This window comes from Rhipicephalus sanguineus, chromosome 4 (genome assembly GCF_013339695.2).
Source record: "Rhipicephalus sanguineus isolate Rsan-2018 chromosome 4, BIME_Rsan_1.4, whole genome shotgun sequence".
Classification (NCBI taxonomy): Eukaryota; Metazoa; Arthropoda; class Arachnida; order Ixodida; family Ixodidae; genus Rhipicephalus; species Rhipicephalus sanguineus.
Genome location: NC_051179.1, coordinates 48,243,390 through 48,259,514, shown reverse-complemented (window position 1 = coordinate 48,259,514; position 16,125 = coordinate 48,243,390). Strand labels below are relative to the sequence as shown.

Genomic DNA, 16,125 nt, shown 5'->3' with positions numbered 1-16,125 from the left:
ATTCATGCATGAAAATGCCATTAAAGCATCGTTAAAGTGCAACGAATTACATCCTCATAGCAACATGAAGACATTACATGCCTAGATATTAGCCACATTTGAAGATAAGCAGACATGTTGGTTTCATGTTAGTGCAAGTTGCTTAAAACTGAAATCTTTTTTTAAAAAGAAAGCTAAACAGAAAAGCTGTTTTTGCTGAACTGCACTTTCATATTACCCTGCTGCAATACCAAGCAAAAATCTACTGTTGACAAGAGAGAAGGCCTCATATACCGAAAAATATGCAAGAACAAAAGACAGATAGCGACACAACATTGAAGTTCTTGCACTAACTTGCCGAGGCGTCACAGATTTCGAAGTCGTTTGATTGGGTATAGTAGTTATATTAAATAAAAGGATTTTACACGAAAATTCATACAGAAAAGTAACCCAAATGAATGAAAACAGTCGTCAACAAACAAGAGAACATTCAGCCTGCAACTTTGATGGTGCCTGCCCGAAGCGTTGTGCCAAATCAGTAAAAGTATTTCATGCACATGCAGTTGCGTTCTCCCTTGACGGCTGAGCCAAGAAACACTCGGCTATAATACTCTTAATGCAAGCTTTAGTGTATAACTAACGTGTTTATCTACATGCAAATCAGAGATGTACAATGAGCATCAGATAGCCGTGAAACCACACAGCCCTTCAGTGAACACTGCAGATAGCAATCACTGAACGCAGGAATGCAATTTTCTTTTATGTGCCTTTGTTTCCGGCTGACAATACTGTCTGGTTGCTTTGACAAAGGTTTGATTGCCATTGCATGCAGTTTTTTGTGCCCATTATAACATTCTGTGCTTGAAAATACGATACGGTGAAAAGCAACCAGTTATTGTCAGCTGTGCAATTCATCAAGAGCTTCATCAATCTTTTGCTTAGCCTGAATGATAAGTGAATGCGTAATTTTGTTTCCGAGAATTTGGCTAGAAGCCTTATTGGGAATGGAGACTCGGCTATAGCAAACACTTGACCACCACTAATGATGCAAACAAATTTCTCGAAAACGGTGTGCTACGAAGAGAACTTTTGGTGCAAGTTCATTAGAGTAGAAAACATTTGCGATCGAGAAATGATGAAGGGAGAATGCAAATATCAATGGTTGCATACTGACCTCGCTCCTCGCTAACTGAAAATCACCAGAACAAGCGTTTTTTGTAGCGTTGAAAGCAAGCGAAAGCATGAAAAATGGGTACGTAAGCACAGCCCCCTTTTTAAACTTCTTACACCCACGCGCATCAGACAGGCCCAAAAAATGACATTTGATGGTTAATGCCCCTGCTCTTTAATAACATTTCCAGAGCTGTTGCCACATATGCAAATTTTGTGTAATGTGGCGTGATGATGCTGATTGGTATCCTTTGAAACACTTTTCAATACTAACTTCGAAACAGGCGTGCATTTTCAGCATGTCTTCAGAAATATCTTAATGTCTTTCACAACTGGCCACTATAAGTAAAATATGTAGACCACAAGAATGATGGCACAATTTGGAGCTTGATGAAGCATCAGCCAGAATGCACTCAATGAGCAGAGGCGAAAACATGAAATAATGAATGAGGTAAGGGTAAATGAAGGTATGCTTAAAACCCCGCGTAGCACCCTGCGCGTGGCATAAACATTTAAGGGATTAATCATCTGACGTCATTTTTCACGCCCTTTTTATGTCAGTATCACACACCAGAACAACTTTTTAAGCCCAACAAAGCAACTACAGTCAACTGCCGATTTTTCGGACGCCTAATTTTCCGCACATGCTCGAAATTTCGGACGCTTTCGCGGCACCGTCACCAGCCCCATAGACATCAATGTATAAGAACGTCCAAAATTTCGGACGCTGAAACTCTTCGGCGTCTGATTTTTCGGACTTTCTGCCCACAATGCGGGTCCGAAAGCCGTTAATTGAAGCCCCCAGCTCTGCCGCGTCTATCATCTCGTAAGTTCGAACCAGCGCTTTCGCGAGTCGATCTGTTTGCGACAGTAGCAGAGTCCGGAAGTCAGGTTTGCCGAAGTGCCGATGTGTTATGGGGTGATGCAGACCAGAAATTCAAAGGGGCCGCAATCACAGCGCCGTGCGGCGATGTCTTTACGGATAAGCAGCAGAAATGCACGAAGGCGTGATAGCAGCAGGTGGCAAACGCGCCAATACGGCTTAATCGCTGACAACACTTACGATAAGCATCTCCAGTTAACTGCTCGGTAGTGCATGTGGCCTAGCGCGGTTGCATGCATACTGCACGCATTTAATAGGCGAGAACCCAAACGGGCCATGCCGCCATCTATGCTGCCTCTTTGTGCGAGACCGCTAAGTGCGCTGCACAGACGCGTTGCCTTCACGAACAAAACCTGCTCGCCACTGCCACGCCCGTGTGCGTTCAGTAACGGAGTGGGCATCACGAAGCCTTTCGTGACAAATGCGTGCTTACGGTACAGCAACAGTACAGTGACGGTGTCAGCTTAGTTGGTGATGTGCTGCACACAACTATAAATGATCGGCTTCACACGGCAGCAAATGCTGTGTATCGGTGGAGATTCGGCGATGTGTGTGCGCATCGTTTACGTGCGCACACACATCGCCGAATTCCCTCCCTCTGTGTCCCTGTCTTTTTTTTTGCGCTAAAAGCTTCGCCAGCTTCTAAGGCTGGTATAAGCTGACGCTCCCTAATTATTTACTTCGAATTGCTGTATACAGCCCTTTGGAGAGGAACACGAAGAAACCTGAGAAATGTGTGCCATGAACAAGTCTGCTTTGCATAAGTGTGTTTAATTTTACGAACAAAACAACCATGTAGTGCTCGTCATATTTTAAGTGCAAGGTAATGAGACTGCTTGGCTTAGCTGTGCCTTCAACTTAATGCCTTGCCTTAGAGAGAATCTATTAAACCCACATTTCTTTGCGTGTCAACATCAGTACACCCTACTTTTTATGGTTGCCTCGCCAGCGAAGCACAATTAAAGCATAAAGTGAGCAATCTCCGACTGAACTTACCGATGTCAGTGAGGCGCTCGTCTTCGACTGTAAGAGAGATTTCTGGCAGGTCGGACCGGTCATCCAAGCTCCGTGCGAGAGGACTACGGCTGCGCTCTCTATTGGTCAGCTTGGCGACTTCGGCCGCTGCGAAAAATGTCAGAATCGCATAAATTTCAAAGGTCAGACACCTGAATTAGCAAACACGAAAAATTCGGCAGAGTGGCATGCATGAAGCATGCATAAAGTTGTGCTAAGGCTTTCTTTGGTTTAAAAAATGTGACCTCATGGAGGCGTACACTGTACTGCTGTGAAGCCACACCTTGATTGAGACTGAGTTTCCTGCCATTCAAAGTTTCGTTATCGCGTAATGAATACTAACCTCTCACCAAAAGCATGTGTTGAAGTTCTCTTCCCTCTTTCTTTCACAGTGTCCACTTACCATTTCGTCAGGTTTACACATTGCATTTTTGCTGTGTTAGTAAAGGCTAGCATGCAGCACTGTATGATTGCCTGCATTTGGTTACGATTTCATCATGAATCATGATCACAAGACCTTGTAGCATTATTGGCTGCCTTTGATGGCAGTCCTTTACAGTGCATAAGAGGATGAATTATAGGCAGCACTGGCAAAAATGAACTCATGAACATAACCGTTGGCCAGAGATAGAGCAGGAACATCTCATGAATCTCTAAACGAAGGCCATTCTTATAAAGATTTAGCATCATTACGCGCACCAACTTTTGCGAGTTATGTATCCAGAATTGCTTGAAGGAGAGGTCAAAGGGTCCTAATGGGACGTTCAGTTACAGGCAGTGGCATATTATATGCGGTAAATTCCAGTGCTTCCATACCATCAGTCTCAGTCTGGTTCATCCTTCTGGCAGAAGGGAAAAGATGTTGTCTCTTTCATTTAACGAGTAAAGCACGATTGGGCTCACGCGTTGTCAGGGGATATGTGCAGGAAGAAGTCTTAGTGTGGAGGTTTGATATCTATGCATGCACCCCACTTGCATCACTTTGTACCAATTGTCCAACAGCAGGGGCTTGGTTGGGGAAGAGGGGATGTGCATTTCTATCCCACAAAAGGTCCTCTGGCAACTCTTTGTTTCAGAGGCACTTAGAACTCTAGCATGCCTAAGAGCTCAAGCTAACACAGGCAAGATCAAGCTGACACAGAAAGAGAATGCGGCCCGGTCACCCGATAAAACTCCTGCTTGCTTGGTGGAAGTATATATCATGATCGACGACATGATGACATGTTTATTCCCCCGATAAAACTCCTGCTTGCTTGGTGGAAGTACATATCACGATCGACGACATGATGACATGTTTATTCCAAGTGCAAGCATGCAAAAACACACACACATTCTTTCCACTGTTTTTCCTTATAGAAAACAGTATCACATGACGCTGCCCATAACACTGCTGTTTACAAACGCATCTCTGCACCAGTGCAACATAACAGTAGCATGTGTACCCTGGGGCTGGACTTATTATTTGCTTGCTGACATCAAAACTGAACAGGCACAAAACCCGTGCGACAAGGCCCCAAGGTAGCAATCACTGCAGTAAAGAAAATGCAAACAGCGCTCACAGCGGGCTGCCTCAGTTTTTCGGTGCTCCCGGTCCCTCTCCCGCTGGGTTGACGCTTGTGACACTATAAGAAGCCGCTCTTTGCGCCACTCTCGTTGAAGACGCTCTCTGGTTGTGAAGTGGAAAAAAAAACATCAATCAGTAAAGCCCTCTTTTATTAGGAATGCAGTTAATCACTTGCATAAGTTTGAAGGTTTGTCTTAAACCTTGTGAGGCTATGAATCTCTAGGTTAATTCGATCTGCCCATGCTTTATGAACCAGTACACCAGGCAGTGCACCCAGCTGTTTGTTTCAGCAGTGCAGCGATGGCACTTTCTTAGCTAGGGCGTTTTTTTCCCTCTATAAATGCAGAGTGAGCTCAGTCTTAATTCATGCTTCCTCTCAGCCTCTTTACTACAGTGCCGAACTGGTGGGGATGAGTGAGCGCTGAGTAAGCGCAAATAATGAAGCAAAACATAGGTATAAGCACCACTGAAACCCAGTTATGTGACTACTGTACCTATGCAATGCTGGGTATGCTTCTTGTTTAAGCACATTTTTATATCCATGTACAGCTGTCAGCCCGCTTAACATGAGTGCTCTGCAGCACGACCTGAATTGGTTTGACTGACACCAGCAGCGAAGTGTTGGGCACTGTTGCCAAGATAACATCTCAGTCAAAGCGGTCAAGGCCATGCTGTGGAGCGTTCGTGTTAAGCGTTCTAACGGCTGTACATTGAACGTACTTGTCAAAGCCCGTAATTCGTCAGTCTGCACCGATCAACATTATCTTCAATTAAACAAGACGCATCTGACAGTGCGTGTCAAATGGAAATCTCTGGTGATTTTCTTGCTTCTTTGCTGCCCTGCAATATCGGCAAATTGTAGTGAGATAGAAACGATCTGCATGTTCGCCAGCAAAGGTACAACCGGTTCGTGTCATACACAGCACTTTTTAAAACCAAACACTTAACGAACCAGTGACACCTGCAAATCAAGCCTATTACCACGCTGTAATCTGCAGACAGCCACAGACAAGCGGAAGGTCTGCACTGCATGTGTACCTACACCTTTCGAGTGTTGCGTTTGACAATTTCTGCAGTACAGTAGCACTGTAGTCACATTGTAGTCGCATATATGCACCCTCTCTAACTCTCGGAAGAGCCAGAAACATGTCTAAATTATATGCCTCAAGAGCATGAACAAGAGGAGGTACAATAAGGTTCATAGTATTTTACTCATCTTTAGCCAACAGTTTCCGAAAGCTAGCTTAACCTGCCTAGAGTAATAGAAATCTGCAGCTCCATGCAGCGATAGCACTGGTTAGAAACACCTCTTCCTGGAACAAACTAAGGGGGTACGTGGCAATGAAAACTATCTCGGTTATTTATGGAGATAAAGTGATCAAATTTGGCATGCAGATGTGATATGCTGTGCTATCATAACTGAAATTAGTTTTGAGCTATCTGTTGTAGTTTTTGAGTTACAACACTTGATAGACTCTCATTGTCATCCCAAAATTAATTAATGAATTAGACATAAGTTCGTCAAGATTTTTGCGTAAGGTTGTTCACAAGGGCCCATTCTGTGCCGTAAAGCTATTGGTTTATTTTTCAATATTCAAATAAGCACACAAAAAAGTTTTTGAAATTTCTTGAACATATTGTCTTACTAACAACTTTTACAAAAAGCCAATTATAAAAATCTGTATGGTGTGCAGACAAATATGGACAGCTTTACGGCACTCACCAATGTCTCAGCATCTAAGCACAGAAAACGGAATGGTTTTATCTTTACTTGTTGTGAAATGGCACAGGGAGGACCGACAGCAACTGTTCAAAAAATGAAAGGTGAGAAAATGGAGCTCAAGGAAAATGGAGCTAAAAGCTAAGAAAATGGAACTCAGAAGAAAGCTGGTTTTATTTTTCATTGGAGAAATGCAGCTTTGTGGCTATCTTGAGCTCTATCTGTCCTCTTACTGATGACGCCATTATGGTGGCACTGTGTCAAGGCAAAACTGCAGATTTGCATTTTCTAAAGCCCAATTTTCTCATAGTTTTTGATGACAGCACACTAGTAAAATGCTTTTTTTTCTACTGCTTATTTTGGCCTAATATTTCACCATGACGTAAAACATGGCCTCAGGATTGCAGAAAAAAATTAATTGAAAAATTGCACATTTTGACCAAACTTACCATTCCCATTGCCACGTCCCCCCCTTAAAGGGCCCGTAAACAGGCTCCGACTTTTTTTTTACACCCGCCAAACAAGCTCGCTAATCCGTACAGTAGACCGCGGCGATCACGTTTTCCGAATATTACAGCGCTGCGCGCCGCGCAGACCCTTCATTTCGAAAAACAATTTCCGCGCTTCTTTCCTACGCCTGACCAATCCTCCTCGTACGCGCAGTGACGTCAACTCGGCGATCGCCGAGTTGACGTAGCACTGAGGTCGTCGATTGGTCTAAACCAGGTCTCAACAAAGAGTTCTCAAGTTAACGTCAGTTCCTGTTCCCACCCACCGCTACGAAACTGCGCCTTGTTTTTTGGCCCTGCGGTGATGCGGTTTCGGCCACGCAGTTGTCGCGCGTATATTCCTCGCACTGCATAGCAACTGCACGCACTTCGCCTTCGACATGCTGTTCAGTTGCCGGCTGCAAATCGAGCGGGGTGAGGGGAATCTCTGGTAGCTCGGACGGGTCGCGCTTGCTCGCGCGGCAAGCGGGGTTCTCCAGGCTTTTCTCTCGCGCCCCTTCGACGTCTCGGAAAGCAAGCACGCATTCCTGCTGCATTGTGAACTGTCACAAAGGTTTAAAAACAGTGAAGAGCCGAAAACTGCCCGTCAAGTTACGGAGCACGTGCGACAATATAAACAATAAACAACCAGGAGCCGCAGCAAGCGGAAGTGCATTGCGACTGATCGAGCTCGCCCATGACGTCAATTGTTGACGTCGTGTCACGTTGCCGAAGTGGGCGGAGTCACGACGACGGGCTACGCCTTTCCCTCCATGTGGCGGAGAAGGGTGGTGAGGCCGCGCGAAAATTTGAAACCAGCTGAAACGGATGTTCTAACCCCTGTAACTTCCTTATTATAGCACGTACTCGCAAAATTCTTGCGGCAGCATGTTCACATAGCAAAAGTGCGCATATTTCTTTTCATTACAATTTTTGGACATCGGGGTTGTTTACTGGCCCTTTAAAGCAAAGCCCTGTGATGTCTTTAATAGCATGTTTCAGTATTTACTGTAGATCGACTAGAATCTTGTGTTCCGTGCCGACAGGCCTTGCACCACAAAATTCAATCTTTTCCTCAGCCTCACCACCAGAAGGGTGGCCACACTGTTGCTGCTGCTTGTTTTTCAAGCTGAAAGAAAACATTGACATAGCAAAGTGCTTTCAGAAGCTCTGCACAGCTTTTCAAAAACACAGTGCAACTATGTAGATACACTTGCCCATTCTTTAACATGCTCCTCATCACAACATACCGCAAATAACACCCCCCCCCTTCGTCTGACGTAGTGACATCCAATGAATCAGATTCTGATATGGCACTTGGGGAATAGTCCACATCGGAGGACTCGCCACTCGACTCACTAGGCGCGCACTTCCATAGCGTAAGCGAACTGCGTGAGTGAGCGCACTGAAGAAAACTGTATGGCTAGTGCGCCCGTCTGGAAAGCAAAACGAGTGAAAAAGCTATAATCATCCGTTCTTATTCCCAACGAGACAGAGTTAGCTTTCCCGAGTCCCCAAAACAGGAAACGCAAAACAGGAAACGCAAAAAATCGTTTGCATAATTTAGTGCCGCACGGAAACAGATGTAATCACGACCCGGGGAGCAATAAATGAGAGAGTAACAGGCAGTCACCCTTTGAGAGATTAGAAACCAGACAGCCATTAGCTTTGTGGGCGCGAGAAGCAATAACCACCCGAAGGACGAAACGAAAACCAGCTGCACTGCGAGTGCTCGGATGCGCAAGAGAAAGCCGGCGCACCGCTTTGGAAAGGAAAAAAAAACACAATGGAGAGACATCAGCAGCATGAAAAAAATTCCACATAATCCAGAAGTGTGGCAGCACATGCCAAGCAAGAGAAATGATCAAAAAAGGTGTGCGTTTTAAACATACAGGCAATGATGTACATGTACAGGCGTAACCCCTCAAAAGGTTAAAGGAATGATGCGCTTGAAGGCACTGTTTCACTGTATGAATATTGTGGAGAAAAAAGAGCAGCTAAATATTGTATCTGTATGGCAGTCATACGTGGACAGCACACGTCTCTAAAAGAGCTATAACAGTTCGCAATGGGCAACACACGCGCCTAGCAACTCAGTCGCTCGAATATGTCTCATCTATACTGGCACCCTTGCATCGGCAGTGAAGGTTCTTATCTCTAAAGGGGCCCACCGAAACAATTTTCCAAGTAATAATTGAATGACCTCAATATCACAGTTTACTGCCTCACGAATCGCCTGCCACAAAAATTTTTAGAATCCATCAAGTACAGTAGAACCTTGTTGATACGTTTCCGAAAAAAAAAAAAAAAACGCGGAAAATAAACGTATGATCCGGGAAAACATACGATCTGAATCCAGTAAAAATTGAGGCTGACAAGCCCATATTGAGGTGCAAGGGCAAAAAACAATTATTTCTCAAAAAACATGGAGGGACTCTTCGATTTTCGAACTCCTGACATCTCGCTGGCAGCCAGAGGTCAGCCAGCTAGTTCCGGTCCTGACCGAAAATAACGTCGTGGTCACGTGTATTGAAATCCCGAGACAACCCGATTATTGCAAAATCGAACTCTGGGACAACCAGCGTCAACGTAAAGAAACGCTACCACCGTGTCTTGGTTTGCCGAAGAGCAGAAGTTATATTCTCGAGCATACGCATTTGGGATACGATCATGTACGTTTGCAAGATCACGCGGGACTTGCCCCGTCCGTGAAGAAAACTGCCACCCGCTAAAGGCTTAACAAGCTCAACTCTTCGCAGCGCACATAACAATCGCAGTGCAACGCGATATGCGAAATCTCGCGAAAGTGGTAAGTGCCCCCGAAAGCGACAGTTGTTCGCAGCTATCGCGTACTACGTTGCACACTCGCGCTGATTAGTTTGCGTTCTGTCTTGAGACAAGCGCTGGTATGTCCGCCGCCACTCGTAATCGCACCATCTCGCACGGCGGAACGGGCTTTAAAAGATAATGTCTGGCGTAATGGCAACTGAAGGTGAAGCCCCCAAGCGCCCGCACTGCGATCTGTCGAGTCCTCACAAAGATGGCGGCGAGTGCACATTGTCTCGTTTTGGCGTCTGATAACCAGAAAGCTCCCAGATATCTTCCAGAACAAATCTTTTCTGGCAGCTTCTGACGACCCGCTGGTAGGCAGAATTGCCCAGCCAGAGGAATACGAACGCCGACATGAATTGCGCCGGGCGGAGCAACCCAAAAACGAATGCGCTCCGGGAAAAAAGTGTGGGGGAAATTTTCGGCCATATTCACTGGGCACAATGGCGGCGTTGCTATAGTTACAGGTAGCGGCGTGTTGTGCGGCGTGTTGTGCAGCGGTGGCTAGCGGTGGCGATGCGGCGGCGGCATGTGCATTTCCGCGGCAAGCCGTTTGAAGATTTTGATGGCCAGCGTCACCGCCTGCCTTCGGGTCGGTGTGTGGTTGACAGAGAACGGCGATCGAGCAATTCGGAGAAGACACGGAGGGGACGATCGAGAAATTCGGAAGAGACGCGGAGGGGACAATTGTGCAAAGCAGAGAAAGCGCGGAGGGGGGAAAGGCACTGCGGAGAAGCTTCCGTCGCCGCACGGCGGCTGTCTGTCACTTCGCGCTTCATAAGTACACGAGAGGGCCCTTTTTGCACACCTGAATGAGAGTTTCTGAGTACAAAACGTATCATACGACCGCAGTTTTCCGCGGTGCTGAACGTTGCTGTCGAATAATCGTATTTTCCGGGAACCTATTAACCAAAACGTATTACACACAGCTGTATTGGGTTAGTATTTTTAATTTTCGGGATTTCGAGCGTAGGAGCCGGGAAATCGTACTAAGCGGGAACGTATCAACGAGGTTCTACTGTACGTGCAGAGTCACAGACATTTGTCGCAAGCTTCAAGTGCTTTCTTTCTCTCCTTTCGTCCCAATGAGCAGAATGAAAGCTACACAGGGAGGGGTGACAAGGGGGCAAGAAGCTGCGTCTCTAAGGCAGCACATGTCATGACCTTGAGCACTTTCTTACCTTCTTTCCTTTTAACGCACGACCCCCTTTCAATGTGATCGCGAATGTGCTAGTTTAGATCTATATTGTATGTAATTCTAGCACTATAGAGCGCAGCGTGGGCATTTGGTGGCACTCCACGGTGTTCGTGATAACTAAGTAGCTCACGATGCTCAAAACAGCCAATGGCAGTAAGTCAAGTTGATGTCATAAGCCAAATTGCATTTATGACATCATTTGTTGAGAGAAGAGCGAGCGATTTTGAAGCCGACTTTGAAACTTAAATTGTAAATTCCATGCCACGTGCTGCACTGTAATGTTTGGCTCACATGGTTGCAGGAGCCTTGATTACCGATCGGCAGCAATTTTCTGACCATGTTCAAAAGTGTTGCAGGACCCCTTTAAACCCTAAAGTGGGTGAATAGGCTAAAGAAAGCTATTCACTTTAGAACGAGGTGCCAACGTAAAGACACATGCAACTTACTGTTCTCTCTCTTCTTTCTCCCTTTGCTCTCTTTCCCTCTGCTCCCGTGCCTCCTTGGCTTCCCGGATCTTCTCCCGTGCGTCCCGCAAGTCACTGCGGCTCACCTCCTTCAGTTCTCTCTGCACACTCCTGCCAACATCTCGTGGGGGAGCCCTCACCTGGAAACCAGCAAAAGTAACACCCTCAGCACAAGAGCAAAGCAACACACTGGGACCGAAATTGATCAAGGACGTCTGGCAAATAATGCAAAATTGTCGACAGGCATCTGCGATTAGTGGAGATCGGGAGTGAGAGAGTCGGAGTGGAGCACGCAGGTACAATAACGTTAATACGGAAGTAGGACGGAGAAATCTAGCAATATTTTTTAATGAGTGCACACTGTCATGGTGAGTGCTGACTTCAGTGATCCCTGATGAGAAAAAAGAATGTTCTTTAGAACTGAATTACGTTAAGACAAACTCGGTTAAGACGAATTCTTGCTTATGCCGAACAACCCGGGAATATTTGTTTGGTCTCCCATAGACTCAATGCAAAAAAAAAATCCGCTTTAAGACAAACTGCCTGAAGGTCTCTTCAGTTAAGACGAACAGGTCTCTTCGATTAAGACGAACAGGTCTCTTCGATTAAGACGAACTTTCGCAGTGACCGATAACACTGGCGATTCTGTGCAATGAACATTGCAGTCTTGGTGGGGCATTCAGGTGAACGAGAGAAAGCAAAAAGGAAAAAAAAAAGCTTCCTGATGCAAAGACGCGAAGCAACTCGCAAAAGAAAGGTCAGCTTATAAAGCCAGTATCTCCCGCACCCCCAGCCTTTGGGTGGGGAAAGTGCCAGCTTTATCAGCAAAGCAAGCAACAAAAAGAGTTGGGGGAGCTGGGACCCCCAAGGCACTGCGTCCTTTTCTATTCTCCCCACATTCTTCGGTACAAAGGCTGGAGTACAAAGGAGAACAGAATAACACATTGGGCTATCTCATCTGCCCTGTACATAGGGGAAAATGTGAGGGGAGTGGGGGAGGGGGGAAGCCAACCGAAAGCGACAGCGGGAACAAAAATTAGAATTAGTGTTATTAGCGCATGAAACTGAAGCCACGTTTGTGGTGCTAGCACTCCCATCAGAGGGGTCAGATGCATTGTCATCGCCTTCACACAATGGCGGCCGAGCACATGCTATGGTCAGTTCGTGATGTTTCGCGTAGGACCTGTGCGTGTCGTATCCGTTCCCAGTGAAGTGCAAATTGCGATGCACCATTTTCATTTTGAAAGCACACGACATAGGAAGGTCATTTTGCGCACTGAATATAGCTGCGTCGTGTCTTTATCATGTGCTCGAGTCTTGAGACCGTGAGTAGCGCGAACGGTGATCTTCAGCTGCACGCCGATCAGGAAAAGCTACTACGGGCCGAAAACGGGAAAATATCCGGTCCTTGAAGAAAAGCTTGCAGACTTGCTGAAGCAGCTCAGCATATACAGTAAAACCTCGGTGATACGATCCCGGCTCGTACGAATTTCGGGGTGATACGAATTTTTCTGCGGTCCCGGCCAAGGCCCATTAGCCTGCATTGTATTGAAGTACGGTTGTTGCGAACCGATTTGCACCCCGCAACGTTTGATACGAACGTACACTAGCGCACAGGTACGAATAGGTGCTGCCCGCGCTGTCGCGGAAGACGCGGCAGTCACGCGCGGGCGCGGGCATACGCGCTGCGCGACCATCAACGGTGCATCGTTGCCTCTGAGATAGTGCGCGCGAATCTTGGAGGCCTTTAGGTGCCTTCGCGTTTAGATTACAGATGGCGTTGACGTCACGCTTTATTTTTTCCGACGCGTTGACGCATGCTCCTGTGCTCGAGGCAGCAGCGTCTTTGCACTGTGTTAACACGTGCCTGCCACGTCGATGCAAGCCATGTCCCCGTAACCAGACGTTCTATGAAACAAGACTGAAACTTGGGCTCCGGGTCTGTCATGAAGTCCCATTAAAAGTGGACGAAGACCCCAAGAGACGAAGCGGAGGGTCTTGGCGAAGGATCTTGGCCTCTATCTATCGTGTGCAAAGCACTTTCGCCGCAGTACTCTGTGTCATGCAGAAAAGCGTAGTGAGATTAGGAAGGGGCTACTGGCGGTCACGAGGCACAACACATCTGGTTCCTTAATTACACACGCGCGCATGCACCATACATTTACGAGTACAAGTATGATCGCTGACGTCTAAAAACTTTACTGGCAATCATTCAGAGCTGTCGATGACGTCGCTGCGGCCCTGAGAAACACTAAATCAAAACGCATGCCAACTTTCTTTTGTCGCATACTAATTTTCCATGTTTTCTGGTGATACGAATTTCGGATCATACGAATATTTTTGGTTACCCCGCGAGATTCGTATCAAGGAGGTTTTACTGTATTGGCTTTGTCAAGGTAACAGCACGTGATCGAGGTGTATCCGGAAGTAATATTACCATCAACAAATCAGGCTCAAAGAAGAAAATGAACTGCCAGGAGATTAAATTTTCCATTCTTTGAAGGAAAATTGTGCTTTTCTCTCCCTTTTTTCTTTTTTGCAGTTTTATTGTTAAAATGTGGTAGCAATATATTCATGAGCATGTTTATTATGAACATGCGAAAAAGGGTGCTCATTAGATTCGTGTAAATATTCTACTTGAAGGCATAGTATTTATCAAGTTGAGCCAAATAAATTCTTTTTCTTGCCATTTCCTCCCCACTGTAAGTGTACTCCATTCAGTGTGTTCAAGTAACATATTTGGATGCACTTGACTTGTTAGCATGTCTTTTTTTTTTGGGGGGGGGGGGGGGCACTTCTGGTAAGCCGAATTCCTGATAAGACAAACAAATGATTGCTTCGAGTTCGTCTTAACAAGAGTCTAGTGTACTACGTAATTTAAGCCAATACTATATGCAAAAAAGTGTTACTGGGATTGATTGCCATAAACAAAGACCAGGTGACACTTTGGCCGACACCGGAGTGGTCTACTGTACGTACTGAAATCATAGTGCCGCAAAGCAGTATTGGCAAAGCGTATATATACAAATAAGGCTGTAATGTATATACAAATATGGCATAATAATTAGGCTCGTGCGAATAGGAAATTTTAGGTTCGAAGTGAATTCGAAACGAACAGTGATTTGGTCGAATAATTTTAGAATCGAATTCGAATGGTATATATCATATATTATAAAGAAAAACGAGCCTATTCGTCATGACCCAACAAACCTGCACAATATTTTTTAAAACTGAAAGCATGCACGTGCAAATGTCATTCTTTTTGGTTCGAAGGGAAGTGGAAGCAACTTTGAATAGTAGCAGGATTTGAATTTCGGTAGAATGCAAGTGACAACCTGTAAAATATGCTTTAAAATTTACTATACTTAGTATATAAGCCAGTATAACGAGCTTTTAAACTTAAAAACGTTAAACCCCATCAATTATTATTATTTTAAACTTAGGAAATGATGAATCGATGTGAGGGTAATTTGTTCATTTAAACTTGAAGTGGGGCTTCGGGGCAGTGCGAATTTCCCCTGGATAGGTGTATTCACTGCATAGCACCCCTCTACGGCAGTGAAATCACCTTTACAGGGGGTTTATGCGGTTTGTATGTGTCTATTCGTTCATTTCGAATACTTAGAAATTTACAATAATTTAAATTTGTTTCGAAGCGAATTCGAATACTGTAACATTCGTTCGAATATTGAAACTGCTCGAATATTCGCACAAGCCTAATAATAATGTGGCAAATATGGCATAAAATATGCCATAATAATGTACCTATATACAAATATGGCAAAGCGTATATACAAATAATGCAGATTTTGTTGGCAAAGAAAGAATGGCTGCTTCCATAAGCAGGGACATCTAGTATATTTCCCCCACTCACTCTCTAGCTCTGTCTCTTAACCACACACACTCACGCACATATACAGAAACACGTTTCAGAACTTGTTTGAGAAGAAGACTATCATCTACTGAATATTATTTTATCTGAAGTACTAACGACGTGGCTATGAACTTCATTGTCACAAAGTATGCCTGACAATTACAATCACAGACAAGTGCATTCCACAGCAAGTGTCACAAGATCTTTCCATGTGACAGCCCGCTAATGGCAAAGTGCCATTCAGGTAGTTCTCAAAAACAGTGTGACCACGATAAAGAGTGGCGAGAAGGGTTTCGAGCCAAATGCACCGACAAAGACACAGGACCAAGATGACAAGCTGAATGTGTTCTCATATTTCTTTTTTTTTTTCCTGCAACCGATGCGCTCACCTGCTCTTTGCTGCTGCTACTGCCACTGCTGCTGCTGGCCTCGTTCCGCCCAGAGCGTGACGGCGGTTCCACAGGCCGAGCCACCTTTTCCTCTGTTCGGTGGGCTTGCCGGTGCCGGTTGTCGTGCTCGCGTGTGTCGCGGTTACGGGTGCTGCTGCTCCTGTGACTGCTGCTGCTGTCGGCAGCCGCACGCCGGCTGTCCCGGTGTCCACCGCTCCGATCTCGGCTGCTCGGCCGGCGGTCCTTGCCGCGGCTGTGGGACGCTGCAAGACCACCAGCGGAGAATGGTCAATCATGACGAAAGACAATTTTACTTTAGCTAGCGTTATAACAGGGGGGGGGGGGGGTAAAGGAATAGTGTTACCGTGCCGCAAACGTTCATTGTGGACAGCGTGTTTGAGTACCTATAGTGGGATAGCATTTATGTGCCCAAGCCGTGTCTGCGGCGTCACCGAGCGGAGGATGAATGCATTAAAAAAAAATTTTAAAGAAATTGAAAATGCTCGCCTGTATACCCCACATGCAGCAATATTACTACTACTTTCTCAGTAAT

The 16,125-nt window shown here is 45.6% G+C and overlaps 1 protein-coding gene across 4 annotated transcripts in view; it reads right to left on the bottom strand.

Annotated features, from left to right (window-relative positions):
• Positions 1 to 16,125, bottom strand: part of LOC119389924 (cyclin-dependent kinase 11B) — a 41,966-nt gene that overhangs the window by 22,379 nt on the left and 3,462 nt on the right. For all 4 annotated transcript variants that reach the window (XM_049414586.1, XM_049414588.1, XM_049414587.1 and 1 more), the window contains exons 3-6: positions 15,573 to 15,835; positions 11,292 to 11,449; positions 4,606 to 4,712; positions 3,029 to 3,154 (exon numbers count right to left, since the gene is read on the bottom strand). In XM_049414586.1, coding sequence (XP_049270543.1) covers positions 3,029 to 3,154; positions 4,606 to 4,712; positions 11,292 to 11,449; positions 15,573 to 15,835 — 654 coding nt within the window. The remainder of the gene's footprint in view (positions 1 to 3,028; positions 3,155 to 4,605; positions 4,713 to 11,291; positions 11,450 to 15,572; positions 15,836 to 16,125) is intronic.